At 35.4% G+C, this 17,638-nt stretch overlaps 1 protein-coding gene across 1 annotated transcript in view; it reads left to right on the top strand.

The window, feature by feature from the left end:
• The window catches only part of ARID4A (AT rich interactive domain 4A (RBP1-like)), a 77,476-nt gene that overhangs the window by 25,679 nt on the left and 34,159 nt on the right, over positions 1-17,638 (top strand). The window contains exons 8-11 of the mRNA XM_006891814.1: positions 3,033-3,112; positions 4,574-4,650; positions 5,110-5,276; positions 16,605-16,677. Coding sequence (XP_006891876.1) covers positions 3,033-3,112; positions 4,574-4,650; positions 5,110-5,276; positions 16,605-16,677 — 397 coding nt within the window. The remainder of the gene's footprint in view (positions 1-3,032; positions 3,113-4,573; positions 4,651-5,109; positions 5,277-16,604; positions 16,678-17,638) is intronic.

Genomic DNA, 17,638 nt, shown 5'->3' on the forward strand with positions numbered 1-17,638 from the left:
AGGTGAGACTTGGAATACATTGCACTCAAGCTTAGTATTTACACCCAAGAGATATAAAAGATTATCTCACTCCCTCTTATTCATTACTGTCCAGTTGGAACTCATTCAGAGCTGACCATCCAGTGGGTCTTCAGGGCTGTAAATTGCACGGGAAGAAACTTTTTTCTTCCAAGGAGTCACTGATGGATTCAAACCACCAGAGAAATGTGATGTTTGGCTTAACAGTGCAACTCCCGATGGACTACGCCACCAGATTTAAAAAATTAGATGTTGATTGCCTTCGAGTCAAGCATGACTCACAGCAACCCTTTGAACAAAAGGCCTGAAGCCCCTCTACAACTGTCTACATTATCAACGTTCAAAGGTTTTCTGGAGGCATGTTGCTTAGGAATTGGATGCCACTGAAATTTTTCATTTGCTTGTAGTGCCTCTGCTGCAGTTCTTCAAGTACAGCAGAGTATTAGGGGGAAAAGATTTTAAAATTTAAAATTTGTTTCGATTTTAAAGAAGGCTTTGGAAATGCCAAGTCTTTAGAGAAAGTTGATGTTTGCTTATTTTGGGAAAGAATGAGGAAGACTGGATAAGTTCTAAGTTGTTATTAGGTGCTATCAAGTCAAGTACAACCCCTAGTGACCCTATGAACAGCAGATCTGGACCCTCAAGGGGTGCTATCTTCCCATCAACATCCTTCTCTTACATATTTTCTCTCGTAAAGTTCTGCTCAAGTCCTGCCTGTCCTGCAGGATTTCCCTTACTTAAGCACTTTTAACATAAATAGAACTCCTTTTCTGATTTTAATAAAATTTTTTGTCTCTAAAAATTATTTTAATGCACACATCTCAAAAGTATGTTCAGAACTAGATTATAATCATTTAAAGAGCTGAATCATTGTTTAGGGTTCTTTGTGCACATGGACACATTACTCTATCCCTATATAATGTGTTTTCATTCTGAAAATTTTTTTGAGCCTTTTGACTTATATAGAAAGACAAGTGAATGAATGTGAGTTCTGAAAATTTAAGTTTGCCAAGAAGCTATTTTACATATTCTCTTATTTATTCAACAGATTTATCATTTTCCAGGTAATACAGAAAATAAAAAAGGATTAAGACATGAGTTATATTTGATAGTTTTGTAGTTGAATGCAGAAGATAATTCATGTAACTATAAAATGTCATGTATTCAGTAGTTTTCTTAGACAAAGGTATTATGTTTATTTGAAGCAAATCTAGAAAGTCTCTTGAAGAAGGTATGTTTGAACTGAGTTTTGAAGGATTTAAAGTAGAATTTTACAAGAAGACGTTTTTTGTTTTTTTTTTTTTAAGACTTTCTTAAGGGGAACAAGAAGTAAAACTAGAAGAAGAAGAAGAGCAAGGAGTTAGTTCCAGGAACTGTTTGTTAAAAGAATCTGTACTGACTCAAGTGTTGGATGGAAATAGAGGAGTAACAGGAAATGGGACCCATTGTATTTAGGGCATAAAGAACCTTTACAACTTTATAGAATTTGGATATAATCCTACGAGAATTTTGCAGAAAAGTAGCATTATATTATCTCTGTGTTTATAGGAAAGTTAATGAGGCAGTGCAGTAGTATGCTGGGGATTGTGTTGAGAAGGCTGGAGGTGGCATGGATCACTTTGGAAACTATTAGGACCCTTCATAACCTTGGCCTGTGCCTGATCTTCCTTTTAAGAATGACCTTTCACCCTTGCTGCCACTTTTTTCCTTCCCCACTGTGGGTTAAGTCTTACCGCTAGATTATCCTGTGCCTACAAGTGCGCCTGAACTTATTTCCCATTTTGCTTAGGTATCTTTTTGTATTTGTCTCTTCATTACATTGTTAGCTGTTTGAGGGTAGAGGTAACTGTATTATTATCTAATAATTATCAGCTTCTACCAAGCAAGCAAAAGGACATTCAAATCCATCTGGTGTTAAGACAGCTGACTATCAAGTGGCTATCAAGATTATACAGTTAGCTGTGTGCCGTCTAGTATGCTAACCATGAACCACATATGACTATTTAAATTAAAAATAGGCTATTTAAATTAAATATATAACTTAATTAAAAGGAAGTAGAGTTTTGTTTCTTCCTTGTAGCCACACTTCAAGAGCGTAGCTCTTATGTGACTCATGGCTACCCTGTCAGCAATGCAAATATGAAACATACACATCATTGCATAAAGGTCTGTGGACAGTGATGATCTGTGTTGAAATAATTGTAGAGAGTCTAGCTGTTAAGGGATGATGAGTAGATACATTTCACTGGTTTGTTAGTATGCTAATTTTTTGTTAATAATAAAGTCCGTAAAGACTGTATAGATTCACTTATTGACTGATGCTAACTGTTGAGACATTTCTTTTATTTTCAAAAGTTAAAAAAAACCATTAAAACTCTTTATGCGGATTTTGTCTGATAATTATTTTAGGTTTACATTTGTCTTGATAAGGAAGGAAACTTATACAGATGTTTATTTTAAATAAGCAGCCAAATTTAAAAAAAGATCTGTTATCAAGTATATTTTAAAAATTCTAGCCTGGAAATTGTTATTACAGATTTTAAACGTTAGGACAATAAATGGATTATTATTTGAGTTCGAATGAATTTTAAATTTTTAAAGAGTCACATTATAATTTATACTTCATTAATTATTCATTTTTTACATTAATAACTACAAATAGTCTAGAATGCCAGCATGTTAAACTGAAGATGGAAGTTCTTTTATAAGTAATTCATTAATGATTATGAAAGAATTCTTTATAAAATATAAAACTATTTGGAAAGTGGTTGTTGTGGATTGTCGTCCCATCAAGCACAGCTCAAAACGACTCTGTGAACGAAAGACCTGAATGAAGCCTTTCTATAACTATTGTAGTTTTTCAGAGTTCGTAGCCTTTCCAGAGGCATGTTGTTTAGGAAGTGGATGCCAAAGTTGCTCTTTTCAGAATGAAAATATATACGTAAATTTTTTTTCCTTATTTTTTCCCCCCTAAGCAAAGTAAATGGAAACCAATATATTCATCTCTGTTTCAGGTAATATCTCCCAGCTGTAATGATGACATCACAGTGAAAAAAGACCAGTGTTTAGTTCGGTCATTTACTGATTCCAAATTGTGAGTAACGAATCGCTTGCTAGCTTTATGTGGGATGAGAAATGATGAAATCCCAGTGATAGACCCCAGATACTTTATGCTTAAAAAGTGACCATTTCATGAACTGAGAAAAATTATGTATTTTGGCTCTGTGTGGTATAAATTATATTTTACTCTTAAATTTTACAGAAAAACTGAATATTGTGATTTCTTCTTACAAAAAGCATGGGACTGATTTTCCCTATGGACTGTTTTATTTTGTATATTGTTGTGTACAATCAAGTTAGAACTGATTCATAGCGGACCCTCTAGTGGATTTTCAGAGGCAGTAAATCACACAAGAGGATGTTGACCATATTTCTTTTGTGGAGCAGCTGGTGGATTCGAACAGTGTTTTCGGGTTGGCAGCACCATTTTTTACCACTAAGCCACCTATCTTTGGCCTATCTTTTTATCTTTAGGAAATTATTTTTTATTAGATTTTGTAATACTTATAATTATTTTACCTTTTTGTTATTGAAAGACCAGATTTTTAGAAGCTTTCCGTAACTTCACCTTTGCTTTGTTTTTGAGAGAAATAATATAACGTTAAATACATAAACACAAACAGACCCCGACCCCCAGAGAAAGAGTTGTAATTTTCTGTAAACACAATTAAAGCTAGAAAGTACCAAAATGATAGGCTGTTACTGGGCACTGTTGAGTTTACTTCGACTCTTATGACGGTAGAACTGCTCTGAGGTTTTCTTAACTGAACGTTTACAGAAGCAGATCGCCAACCCTTTCTCTGTTAGAGCCTCTGGCTGGGTTTGAACCACCAGCTTTTCAGTTAGCAATGAGCACTTAACCTTTGTGCAATCAGGGCTACTTAAAATGAGACAGTCTTGTTTTACTTAAAAAAGAGTAATATATGTAAGAGTATAAAATATTAAAAAAATAGACATTATTGCCTATAAATATTGTAAATACCACGTTGCTATAATTTAACTCCATACCGTCTTTCAAGTCATTGCCGTGGAGTTGGAATTGACTCATAGCTGACCCTCCTGCTGGTTTTCGGAAACTAAATCGCATGGGAGGAGATTGCCCATCGTTCTCCTGCAGAGCCGCCCGCTGGTGAATTCGAACCGCCAGAGAGGCACCACGTTTGGGTTAGCAGCGCAACTCCATTGGACTACGCCTCCAGAGCTCCCTATATCATCGTTAGGAAGGTTGTATAGATTGAAATATTATGAATACGACCCTTTAAAAATAATAGACTTCTGAGTATATAGTCTTTAGTATTGAGGTGGTAACTTTGCATAATATCTCTTACCCTTTCTTAAGAAAGGGTAAGAAAGGGTATACATAGTTATCTTTTTAAAAACTTTTTGTAGACAAATAATTTTGAGGCTTACGTGTTTCTTTGTGTTAAGAGCAGATGTTTTCAGTGACAATTTTTATTTCGTAAGCCTTTCCCCTCTCCTTTATTCTTCTCTGTAGTTACTCTATAGCAAGAAAGGACATCAAAGAAGTAGACATTCTCACCCTCCCTGAATCTGAGCTCTCTGCAAAACCAGGTAAGAGAACTGTAAAGCATTTCCTAATTTTAGGATTTCACTTTATAGGGAAAATAGGACTAAGAGAAAATACTGTCTAGTGCCATCTAAACTCTTTGAGTTGGTACTTACTCTCCTTGGTGGCTGTTTTTGTAATGTTAGGATAAAATATGAATATTTAAATAGTAATTTTTATCTAAGTTTAATTTTCCATATTTTACCATTAAGGTTATTGATAGCACTCCCTAGAGTAGCAGTAAACATTTATATGATGTTATGACTTATAAAATATGTTCAGTTTACTGCATCATCTTTTGTTTAAAATAGGAAATAAGTATTTTTGTTACTGCTTTTGAAATAGGAAGCATCTGAGAGACCAAGTGCCCTGGTTGAATACAGGTCTGATTCTCTTTGCTACACTGTTTTCTCTTATCCGTTGCTGCCATTTTCATAACAACTGGAGTTTATTTTCACTCGTAGGGCTTCAGAAAGCAAGCATTTTCTTAAAAACAAGAGTTGTTCCTGACAATTGGAAAATGGATATAAGTGAAATCCTTGAATCATCCAGTAGTGATGATGAAGATGGCCCGGCTGAAGAAAATGATGAAGAGAAAGAAAAAGAAACCAAAAAGGAAGAAGAGGAGGTGGTAGGTGACATCTCCTATTTAGAACAGACAATGATGTTTGATATTCTTTAGGAAATAATATCTTCAGGAGAGGAAGACCTTCTATGAGGTGGATTGATTGAGTGACTGGGGTAATGGGGGTAGGTGTGTCGGAGACAGTGAGATTGGCTCAGGATAGGGCAGACTTTAGGGCTGTTGTACATAGGGTTGCTATGAGTCTTAGGCAACTCGACGGCACATAACAACAACAATATGTACTTCTGCTTACATTATTACTTACTCCTATCAATTTTTAGTTCAACTTTACTTTTTCAGGGGAAAGTGTTTTGAGGCTGTCCCCCCCCACCCCTTCTTTTCAGGAGAAACTTTTTGACTTGTACTTTATAGCTTACTGGGTATATCATAGTCAATATTAAGTAAGGCTACAGAAAATTCTTTTTAGGTAAAAAATCAGACAAATGTAGACTTGTTTTTAAAAGAGTTCTTCCTTCCAAGATAATCAAGGAAGACAGAGACGTCACGTCTAAGTTAATTACTTGTTAGCTCCTTTGAATTTTTACCAAGTAAAAGAACTGTTATCCCATTTTAAAGATGAGCAAGAATGCTTAGAAGTGTTAAGTAACTTTCCCAAAGTTGCAGAGTTGAAATGTGAAGAACAGGGATTTGAACCCAGATCTAGTGTTGTCTTAACTTTAAAACCTTATTTCATAGTATTTCATGAGTATTGATGATCAAGCAGTTTGTGCTATATTCTAACCCAAACCCAAATACTGTTTATGAAGATGTTAGATAATACATATAAAAAAAATTCAGATTGTATTTTATAAAGGCTAATGGTTTTTGTTGTAGTACCTTATCATTTTAAAAAATACATATATGTGTACACACATATGTGTAATTTATGAGACTATTCACTTACAACTGTTTTTGTTAATAGTACCGTCTATTTTTTCTACAGTATTTTGTGACATGGGGTAAATGGTCCAGTATATTTTTTGATAGTTACAAGGTAAAGAGGATTAAGAGCAAGACAAAGAGAATGAGTTTACTGGGAAAAGGGCCTACTGAGCATGAGAACGATTTGCCTGTAAAAATGTGGGCTGCTTGTTTCTGTTTTACATATCACTGATTAATTTATAATATAAAGTGATTATACTTGTATGTGATGGAGGAGCATAAGATGTTTCTTCCTTTTTACTTCCCCTGCAGTATTGGGTTTTTGCACTCAGAAATCAGAATGGCGGTTCATACTTACAGGCTGCCTACAGAGTTGCCATAGTAACATGCTGTTGGTTTTAAGTGAGCATGCTCGGAAAGACAGGAAGGTTTAACAGAGGCTTGGCAGGTTGCCAATGGAGGTTTGCCAGATGCTTTGAAATGGGCTGTCTTTCTTTTCCTTTCATGTAATGTCTGATTTTTATGTGGAAGAGAATGTAAGTAGTGTTGTATAACCCTGCGGATGCTATGCCCTAAGAGGGAAAGCAGATATTTGCAAGTCAGACTGAAAAATGTCCAGACACTGTACTGATTAAGTAGAAGGAGACTCTAACCATTTTGCATTTGAAAGAAAATGCAGCATATAGGTAAGATTTTGTGTGTGTCTGTGTGTGTATTAGCATCTTGATTGCCAAAAATGGGGTTAAATAAAAATTTTGGTCATTGAGGATGTGGCTGATTTGGTAGAACTCATAACTAAGCGTAATTGTTTCTTATAAAAAAAGACAGTAGGGATCTATTTTTAGAAAATCAGGATGAAGGCTCTTTTCTGAAAAAGAAGACTAATTTAGAAATGATGATGATGAGACAGTTTGGCAAAATTCAGATTTCAGAGTCTGAATATGAAATGTGATTTTGTATCTTATATGTACTTACTTATAGATTATATATTTTCAGGCCACATTTTCAGGGTGTGAACTGTTGCAGTCTGTGGTTTTGCTTTTGTTATTTGAATTAAAATTAGTTAGGATCCTGTATTGCCAAATATTGAAAAAAGATTAGTCTTAATTTTTGTTAATACTTTTAATTGGTTTCCCTTTCATAATATATTTTCCCTACCTCTCCACTCCAAAAGTATCTGAAATTTTAAACAAAAGAGGGTAAAACGAGCTCTGTAATAAGATTGGGGAGGTTGGCTATAAAGTCAAAGTAAATGTTTCTCATTTTAATTTCATAAATATTATGTTTTATTCACAAGAAATGAAAATAAGTGAAAAAGAATGTAGAGCACAGGCAAATCTCTGTTAACCTATTTGCATCGAGTAAATAAATTTGCAAAGGTAATGACCTTTTTTAAGGGACAGTGTCTTAAAAATACATTACTTAAATTAGGAACCTGTTAAAATTAATTGAACTAGAATGCTTTTCATTTTCTGAGAAATAACAGCACAGTTACACAATCAGGCACTGATTTAGATGATGATTATTTTATTTTTCAGATAGCTTAATAGCATATACTTCATTAAATATATGTTCTTTTGGCCAAGCAGGTAGATTTTCTTGAGTATGATTTTGGTTGCTTTAGAGAATAATCAGCTGCATTTCTTGCTCTTAGATTTAAGATTTAGTTGCTGAATCATTCTAACTTGTCTTGAACAGTCATTTTCTTTTTTATTTACTAATACACTAAAAAACTGGGGCAGGGGTGGATTTTATATATAGAAATGGGAGAAGAAAATGTGTCTGACAGAATTTGAATAACAATTTGATAAGCCAGGGCCTACCTGGCTTAGTCATTATAGGCCTTTACAAATAAGTGAGATTAAGCAGTTGTATTATATTACAGATCATATTCATACCAAAATATGATGATGCTATTATGTTATTCATGAAGATTTAATGCAGCCTGCAGTGATGAAAAGTATATTTTATTACAACATTCTGTAAAACATCATAGCTATTTTAGCTTGTCATTTGGTGTGTCTATAGTATCAGAAGAATTTCTTTGCAGTAGAATCATACAAGTGTTACATACTTCTGCAGTGTTTTTGGGCACTGGTTATTATTTTTTTATGTATGATGTTTTGAGTACAATAACATGGCCTTGGTGTATGGTTTGAGATTTTATAGCTTTGCCATGAAGGAGCATCTTTTTTTATTTAATACTATTTTTAATTACTGAGTATTAGTACTATAGCAAATGCATCTCATGCTGCAACTGTAGGACAAAAAAATAGAAAAATCTGAGAGAATGTAGGTCCTATCTATATTGCTATTTTGAAGTTTCACCTAATTAATAATTGCCTTAGGACCCCCTCGATAATATTTTTTGTGGATATTCCATAAAAGTCTTTTGTTAAGAAAATTTCAAAAAAAAAAAAAAGAAAATTTCGTATTAGAAAGTTATTAATGTGCTTTGAAATTGATTCATAAATTCATGTAAATAGAAGTAATGTTATTCATTAGTGTGAAGAGTATATGGTGGTTTAGAAGACTGTAAATCTCAGGAATAATTTGACTAGTTGAGCCTTTTTATGCTTTTTAAAAATGTTTAAATCAAGTGTTATTTGTGCCTACTATTTTTTCCTTTCATAGACCAGTTGTAAAAGCATTTGGTTACACGATAACTTTGAGTTCAAATGTGCAGTATACGTATTTATGTAGTGAGATGTTAGATGATTCAGGGAAGCCTGCCAAGTTGGTAAAATGGAAAGAAAAGTTTAATGAGTATAATCTTATTATTTCAAATTTATCTAGTAACTCCCAACTGCCAGCTTGGTATTTTTAAACAAGCTCCATTCAGTCACTAAAAATTAGTGAATAATTGAGAATTAAGTTTGCATTAAAATATAATCACTTACTTTCTAAATCCTTAACTTGGAGTCATTTAACAAAAACCCCAAAATGTCCTAATGTGTTTTATTTTCACAATCTTTCTTCACGTGTTAGGGTTGTTGTTAATTGCTATTGAATCTAAGTAAACTGCAGCTCATAGAATTTGAACCTTGCCCTAACCTGCGCCGTCCTCATAATCTCTGGCATACTTGCAAGAGTTTACTATTACAGACCCTTCTCAGTCCAACTTTTGAAGGGCTTCCACTCCTTTGCTCACCCTCTATCTTTCCAATCATAACGTCCTTTTCCAAGGACTTGTTAATAGCATGAACCAAGTATGTGAGATGTACTGTCACTCTAATTGCCTCTAAAGAGCACCTTGGTTGGCTGCACCTTTTCTAAGACATATTTCTTAGATATTTCAGAGTATTTCATTTTGGCAGTTGGCAGTCCATGGGATACTTTTCTCTACAACCACAGGTCAAAGGAATCAATTATTCATTTCTCCTTATTCATTGTCCAACTTTGAGCTGCCTAATGAGTACTTGAAAAGACCATGGTTTGGATCAGGGGTATTTTAGTCTTTAAATGAACATCATTGCTCTCCAGCACCTTGGAAAAGGGCCCTTACTTACCCTGGTAGGATGAAAGAGGTGATTTTAAGAACTTGTGTTTGATAGCTGCCAAACAGTATTTTGTACTTTTTCACATGGGGAACAGTATTATTAATCTTTTTTAACTCTGATGTAATACAAGAGATTGGTAATTATTTAAGACAAGTTGTTAAATTCTTTTCTGAAGTTATAAAACTTTGCACACAATAAATTTTACGTTATCCTCAAAATTTTATCTAGGTATAGTATGGGGGAACTGGTACCACTAAATTTTATGATAATCAAATTTCATTGGGTCTGCAACGCTAATGGTCAATTTCCAATCATTATTTTAAAATCCTTATATTCTCCATTTTGCTAATAACCTTACCCCCCTCTGAAGCTTGAAATATGAAGGAACATATTCTAAGTAAAACCATCTGCCAGCTCTTCACCCCTAAGATCGGTTGAAAAGATGTTGTTGTCCTCTGTAAAATCAGTCCCTCAATCTGTGCCGTGGATCATACTCCCCTCTGCCTTTCAGAAAGTTTTAAGACTGCCAACTATCTATCTTTTCAGTATAACTTCTTTGTTTTTATTATATTCTTCCCCTCAAAATTTTTTAAGCAGCTTACACCTCCCTCATCCTTTTGACAGCCCCACTTGTCCTCTCAACTCGTTTTCAAATTGATGAGTCAGATATTCTATTTCTTGACATCCAGTTCACACTAAAGTGTGATTTGCACTCCCACTCCACTAGTGACTTAAAGTTACTAGTGACTCCAGTAAGTTTTGCTCTAAATAAACCAAATTGTGTCTTGATCTCATTTAAATACTTAGTAGTGCTCAGTACCTTTTGTTTGACATCCATTTTTGTTTACTTTCTACCTAATTTTTTAAAATGACTCAAAACTTTTCTCTTCACTAGGGATATCTCTTCTTTGCTCCAGATATTTATTTAAACTGCTTCTATTTTGTAAGTAGTCAAAGGCAAGAAAACAAAAGCCACATCTATTGAAATCAAGTTAATTTGAGTTACCCTATCAGACAGAATAGCCCTGCTCTCAAGGGTTTCTAACAGCTGAAAATCTTTGCAGAAGCAGCCTCCAACTTCTTTCTCCCATGGAGGGGCTAATGGATTTGAACGAATGATATTTAATATTGCAGCCAAGAGCTCACCCCTGAGCCTGGTGGACTCGTATGTGCTAGGCTACACATTTTTAACTTCCCAGACTCTCAACTTTGCAGTTTAGTTCAAATAAGCTCCTTCAATTTAAAAAAAAAATAAATCTAAGCTAAATTGTGGATGTCATCTTGACTCTCCACTATTTCTTCCATATCTGCTGAGACACTAAATCCTTTGTCTTCTGTTACTTAAATAGCTCTCTGATTTGTTTTTGTTTTTCAGAGTAAACGGTTTAATAATTCTCAGAATAAACTGCAGAAGTATCTCTCTGTATTTACCTATCTACAGGTATTCACAATATAAATGAGTGAACAGAGGCTTTGAGGGGTTATGTACATGGTTTCACAGACTTTTCTTAAAGGACTTTTTATAGACTTTTTTCTTAAAAAAAAGAAAGCTTTCTTTCCACTAGATTGGAAACTGCATAAAAAAAACAAAACATACTGATTTGTTTTGTTTTTCTCTTTTCCCCACCTGTATACATGAATATATACTAGCCAGCATTACAGAGCTTGGCTTGGCTCATCATGTTAAGCCTTCATTAAATAGTTGCTCAGACTCCTGACCATCACGTTAGAATAGACTCATAGCAGGAGTGTGGGGGTGTTTCCAAGGCTATAAAGTCAGTCCCAGGAGAGGATTCATCTTTCTGCTGTGGAGCTGCTGATGGCTTCAAATCACCAGAGAGTTGTGCCCCCTTAGGGTTACCACAGCTCCCTATGGATTAACACCTTGAAGTGAGAAAGACCCTCAGGAATTGATGAGTTGACACAATGACTACAGTAGTGGTCTTCAGAGTGGTGGAGATCTGGAGGAGAGGCAAGATTTTGATTTGCTTCCTTGTCTGACTGTGAGGCATAGTTGATTCAGTGGGACCTAACAACAATAACAACTAGTTTCTGAATACATGAATGAGTATAGGCTAATATTGTTATCCAGTGAAGTGACTGTTTGAAACAAGGTTTTGGAATATTTACTATACGTTTCTAGAAAGTTCACTGTGGAAGGAACTGTGGGAGAAGTGATCTGATTTTCCTTCATAGTATCTCTTATTTTCTCAAGCAGTGCAATCTATAGGTAATTTCATTTTCTTACATATTTTTGTGAATTTATAAATTCATTTTTTTAAGTCAACTTTAAGATAGCCTATCTCAGTAATATTCTTGACTAATAATACTCCTTCATATTTTACTTCACTTATTTCAGTGTCTTCATCTTACTAGTCTTTGACCTTCTAATCTCTTTACCCCTCAAAGCATTCTCTGTAGATATTTTTCTAAAACCTGAATGGTTCCTGCTGGAAAACTTTATTTTTTTTTTTAAATTATTTTCTTTTCTTTTTTATTATTTTGTGTGTGTGCACCGTCAAATCAAATCTAACTGATACAGGAGGAGATTGTTCCTCCTTCTCCAGCAGAGCATCTGGTGGATTTGAACTGCGCACCTCTGGGATTGCAGTGCAGCTTCTTGCCACTAGGCCACCAGAGCACGCCTGGAAAGCTTTTTTAATGGCTTTTAATGTCTATGGAAAAAGGCCTGGCTGTTAGAGGTCTTTATGACTCTGACCCTTTATGGTTTGACCCATGCCTGCTTTTCTGTCCTTCACTTCACTACTCTCCAGCAGTATTCAACTTCTAGCTCTGTTCTGACATCTCACAGCGAGCTCTGGTGGCCTTGGCCACGAGGAGCTGTGCTGCTGACTCAAAGGGAGCGGCTCTCGGCAGTTCGAATCCCCCTGCAGCTCGCTGGAGAAAGATGAGCTGTCTTCTCCTGTGTAGTTTACAGCCTCTGAAAAACCTGCTGGATGGAGGGTCGGTTATGAGTCAATTCCAACTTGATGGCAATTAGTTTTTCCCTAACTTCCAAAAAGTTAATCAGAAGCTGTTTGATATAAGGCATATTATACTGACTGTCGTCCTTATGTTGTTTATTTCCTTTATTGCTATTAAATATAATACACAAAACCCAAATCCAGTGCAGTGGAGTTGATTCTGACTGAGGAGACTCTTTGGTTGGGTTTCCAGGCCTGTAATTCTGTCCAGGAAGAGACTCTTCATCTTTGCCCCAAGTTCCTGGTGAATTCCAACCATTGACATTTTCTTTAGCAGCACAACTTAGAATGCACTTTGCCATCGGGTAGTAAATATAATATGGATTAAATATAATAAGGTACATAAAATGAAAGTTTTTAAAAAGTCAGAAAATAAGGTAAATGATAAAAAAAAACTTAAAAAAATCCCAACAAGCTTGTGTATAGGGACAAAGAGTCCTTGTACAACTTTGCTGCATTTACCTTAGTCAGTTGTTTTAGTATTTATTTAACATTTTTAAATAATGACATAACAAATTTAATATATTTAAATAATAATTTTTCAGAAATTCAAAACTTTATGGAAAAATGTGTAAGCATCTTCCAGTACAGCCGCTTCCTTCGTGTTTCCTCTCTGGCTCAGCGCACCCTTGGAGCCACCGCTTGTGATGAGTGTCTTGGTTAGAAGTGCAGCATGTTAGGGACTGTACCACCAGGGATCCCTGGATGCCCTTCTTGCTGTTCTTCAACTCCGCCTTGTTTCTGGTCAGCTTCATAAAGTGGCTTGTTACACACTAATGGTTGGCACTCTCAGCTATCCTAACACTTCCCCTAAGGCCAAGTCCAAGACTGCCTCCTGCTGCCTCCTCACTCAGCCACTTCCTTTTCATTTTCTGAGGTGGTATTGAATTCATTGGCTGCTACAAAAAAGTACGCACTCAACTGCTAGCCAAAATGTTGGCAGTTGAAATCCATCCAGAGACAACTTGCCTGACATTTCCCAAAGGTCACAGCTATGAAGACTCTATGAAAGCAGTTTTATTCTGTACCCATGAGGTTGGTGAGAGTCAGAAACGATTTGATGGTGAGTGTTGTGGGGTTGCAGGAAGTGTGCACTGACTTCATGGCAGCTCCGAGAGAATGGAGAGGGAGAGCAAGCAACTAAGACATCATGAGAAGAGTTGTGGGACTTGTGATAGTGTCAATCATGGAGTAAGAAGGTGTAGCTGATGAAGTTGTTCAGCCAGCAATTTATATAAAGAACAGCAAGAATAGTGAATGGAGCTGTTACTATCCAAAATAACATTTCACACCAAAAAAACCCTCTTGTGTTTTGACATTGGGGGAAGTGGGGAAAGCATCATTCATGGGAATGAAAAACAGCCAAAGTGAGGCTTTGGGGTGTGGTGTAGTCATGGATAAGTTTTTAAAGATATCTGTAGGGGCTCTTAAGGCTCTGGTAATGTAGAGAGTAACAAGTTGGGCTTGTTACTTGGACTTGATCAAAAATAGTTGTTTGAATTCAACTGCCACTCCAAAGGAGAAAGATGAGTGTCCCCTACAAAGATTTCTAACCTTGGAAATCCAATGGAGTGTCACCATGAGTCAGAAGCAACTTGAGAGCAGTGAATTTTTGGTTGATAGTTCTTGAGAGATAAAATCCTCATCAGCAAAAGATGACTTTTATGTTCTTTGTATGGTATAGAAAAGCAAAAGATAGATATTTAATTACAATTTTCTCCTACTCTTCCAAGGGCAGTTTTTGTAACATTAGTCTTTTAGGTGCTGAGAAACTGCTAACTCACTCTTTAGAGCTGTATGCAAGTTGCATCAGTGTCTAAGAAGCCTGTGTAATGTTCATGGCATGCATTTTGACCTTTCAGACACATTGTATGTTCTGGATAGTAGAGTTGCTAGATGAAGTTAGTAGCTTAGCAAAAACAAGATATTGTCTAATTAGAAAGAGAAACAAAATGTTTGTTTTGTTACACAGTTTTCAATAAAATGACAGTCTTATTTTCCATGCTAATTTATGCGATTTCTCAGTGAATTGCATTCATTTTCAGATTCATTTAGGAAAAGAAGAGTTCTAGGCAGTGAGATATGTGACAACAATTTTTTCTAAAATCATCCTCAGCTCTCCTTTCTTCTTCTGTTTTGTTTGCCTTTTATTTATTACATTTATATTATCACTAATATTAGCCTTTAAGGTTCTGAGGTTAAAGCACTTAGCTGCTAACATTCAAGTCAATGGTTCAAACCCATCAGCTGCTTCATCATGGGATAAAGGTTGAGACAGTTTGTAAAGATTTACAGCCTTGGAAATGCTATGAGCTGTTCTTCTATGTCCTGTAGGTTTACTGTGAGTTGAAGTGATAAGAATAGGATTTGTTTATTACCCTTTAAAATGAATGAATATGAAACAACTGAGGAAAAGTTGTACTTTTTTCCACCGATGTCAATTTCAAAGCCATGACAGAATTATCTAAACTGGATGCCAATGATTAGAGATAAAATTGAGAGTCATATAGGCATGGACCTTCCCCTTATGGAAATTACTGAGTGTTTACAGTATATTGGATCTTTGAAGACTGTAAGCATGAATGACTTAAGCAAATTTCAGCTCCAGCCCCTTCCGTCTCGCTCTTTCTCTACCAATTCATCCTCTTTCCATGGCATAGCTTTTCCATCACTAGGTGACAAGACTAAATTCAGTCTTTTGTCTTCCTCCTCAAGGACTGCTGTAATACCACCTTTCCAAACCTTTTAATCTATCAAACTTTTTCTTGTTGAAGCACTTTATAAAACTCAGAACTCTGTCTCTATCAAGCATCACATCTATCCAAAGTATCAGGTTCAGAATTTTAAACTTCGTAAAAAGTCTTTTCCTAATTTCAGCTTTCACTAAGCTGTCTATGTTTTCACATTTTGCCCTTGACCTTATTTAGGTCCAGCAGGGGATGTAGAGTCAATTGGAAACAGTATGGTGAGAGTTGTCAATATATAAATGTACAGATACATAGTGGAAGAATGAACAGTGCTGGTGGGAGTGGAGTCAAGGATCTCTGTCCCCCTTTCCCTTGATCACCTCAGCGTTTTATATTTATTTAAATTAATCACTTATATAGCCAAGCTGTATCATTAATGATTAAAATTCTTAAAAGTAGGTGATTTTACTTATTTATTTAAGGGAAGGTTTACAGATCATTGACTTTTCATGCAGTCATTCACATTTTGTTTTATAGCATTAATTATTGTTAATGTAATTAATTATAATGTTTAATCAACTCCACATTGTGTATTGCCTTAATTTTTTTCTTGAATTTTAATTTAGTTTGTTTATTTTTCATTTCAATGAACATCTACAGAGATTTTGGAATTCCATTAATTTTAAAGAGTGTATTGTCATGTTTCTAGATAGTGAACACTTAGTATTCACTGTCTGGTATTGCTTTAGATATGACTGAAAGGACAAATTATAACTTTTCTGGTATAACATAGAATAATTGTTCTTTGGTATTGTCAAGTCAGAACTGATTCATAGCTGACCCTCCAACAGGTTTTCAGAGGCAATAAATCGCACAGGAGATTGCCCATTGTTCTCATGGTGGATCAGGCAGGAAAGGCAAATGAGAATAGCATGGGGACATGACACAAAAGGAGATGATAAAAATCTAAGGCCAAATAGAATTTATATGAATCCCTTCAGTATATTTGAGTGTCTTTAAAATACTGTCATCTAAGCAAAATTAAGTTGCTACTTGGATTTTGTAATCCTTGTTTTATATTAATAAAAAATTAATAAAAATTGGATTAAGATATGACTTCCTACTTTAAGAATTGTAGAATGGTGAATATCTTAAGCATTTTAGAATTTTGAGAAAATTTCCAGTGTTTCATTTATGTTAAAATTTTATGTCCTTAGCAAAAGTACAAAGCAAACAAAAAAAAGACTATTCTCTATGTATTTATATGTTTTCTCATTGCAGCCTGAGGAAGAACTTGATCCTGAAGAGAGGGACAACTTCCTCCAACAGCTTTATAAGTTTATGGAAGACAGAGGTATTTCTATAATATTATTTAAAAGTAGTCATCTCTTTTATAGCTTTACATTCTAGACTTACGCCTTTTTTTAATTCATATTGTGAATTAATTTCAAATAAATCCTAAGAATTCGCTACAGCTGACAGTAGTTAAATTTTTTTATATCAAATTATGCTACATTCACACAGTAGAATACTACGCAGCATGCAGGAGCAATGATTTTTGTAGATTGTTACCTAACTTGGGAGGGACTGGAGAGCATTATGCTAAGTGAACTAACTCAGTCCCACAAGAATAAATATTGTATAAAACCATAATTGTAGAATGAGGATAAGAATCCAAGAGGGTTGAGAGAGGGTGGTTGCAGAGGGATGAGGATGTGTAGGGGAAGGGGGGATTAATCATGGGGTTGTACAGTGTGATGAGGGTGGGGTGAGGGAAATTCAAAGAATTTGTTCTTAAAAACAATGTATTTGGGAGATCCAAGATGGCGGCAGAGGCAGAGACAGCGTGGTGAGTTGCAGGAGCAGCCAACCACTTAAAGCAGGGCCATTATGGCCTTCCACAGACTTCAGCTTATTGATAATTGAACACTTAAACAGTTGATGACTGGCCCTCAGTGAAGATTGAGGCTCAACAAGAGGAATTCAAGGAGAAATGAGCCAAAGAAGACAATTACCTATGTATTGGAAAGGCCAAAGAGGACAATTACCTATGCATTGGACAGGCCAAAGAGGATGATTACCTATGCAATGGATTGCTGAAAGTCACTGTGAGTCTGATGACCTTAACAGTGGCAGCATGCACAAGAGGACCGACATCATAAATGCACCACATATTTTGTTCTGTTGAATGCTTCTGCCAAAAGATGATTAGACCTGGGGGGAGTCTGTTCACAATTCTCAGGTTCCCTTTATCATATATAAAGGGGGAGGGCAGTGACACATACTTCAAAATATAGTATGACCACTTATGGGGG

The sequence above is a fragment of the Elephantulus edwardii genome, unplaced genomic scaffold, assembly GCF_000299155.1.
Source record: "Elephantulus edwardii isolate Elephantulus edwardi_28Jun2011 unplaced genomic scaffold, EleEdw1.0 scaffold00104, whole genome shotgun sequence".
Lineage (NCBI taxonomy): Eukaryota > Metazoa > Chordata > Mammalia > Macroscelidea > Macroscelididae > Elephantulus > Elephantulus edwardii.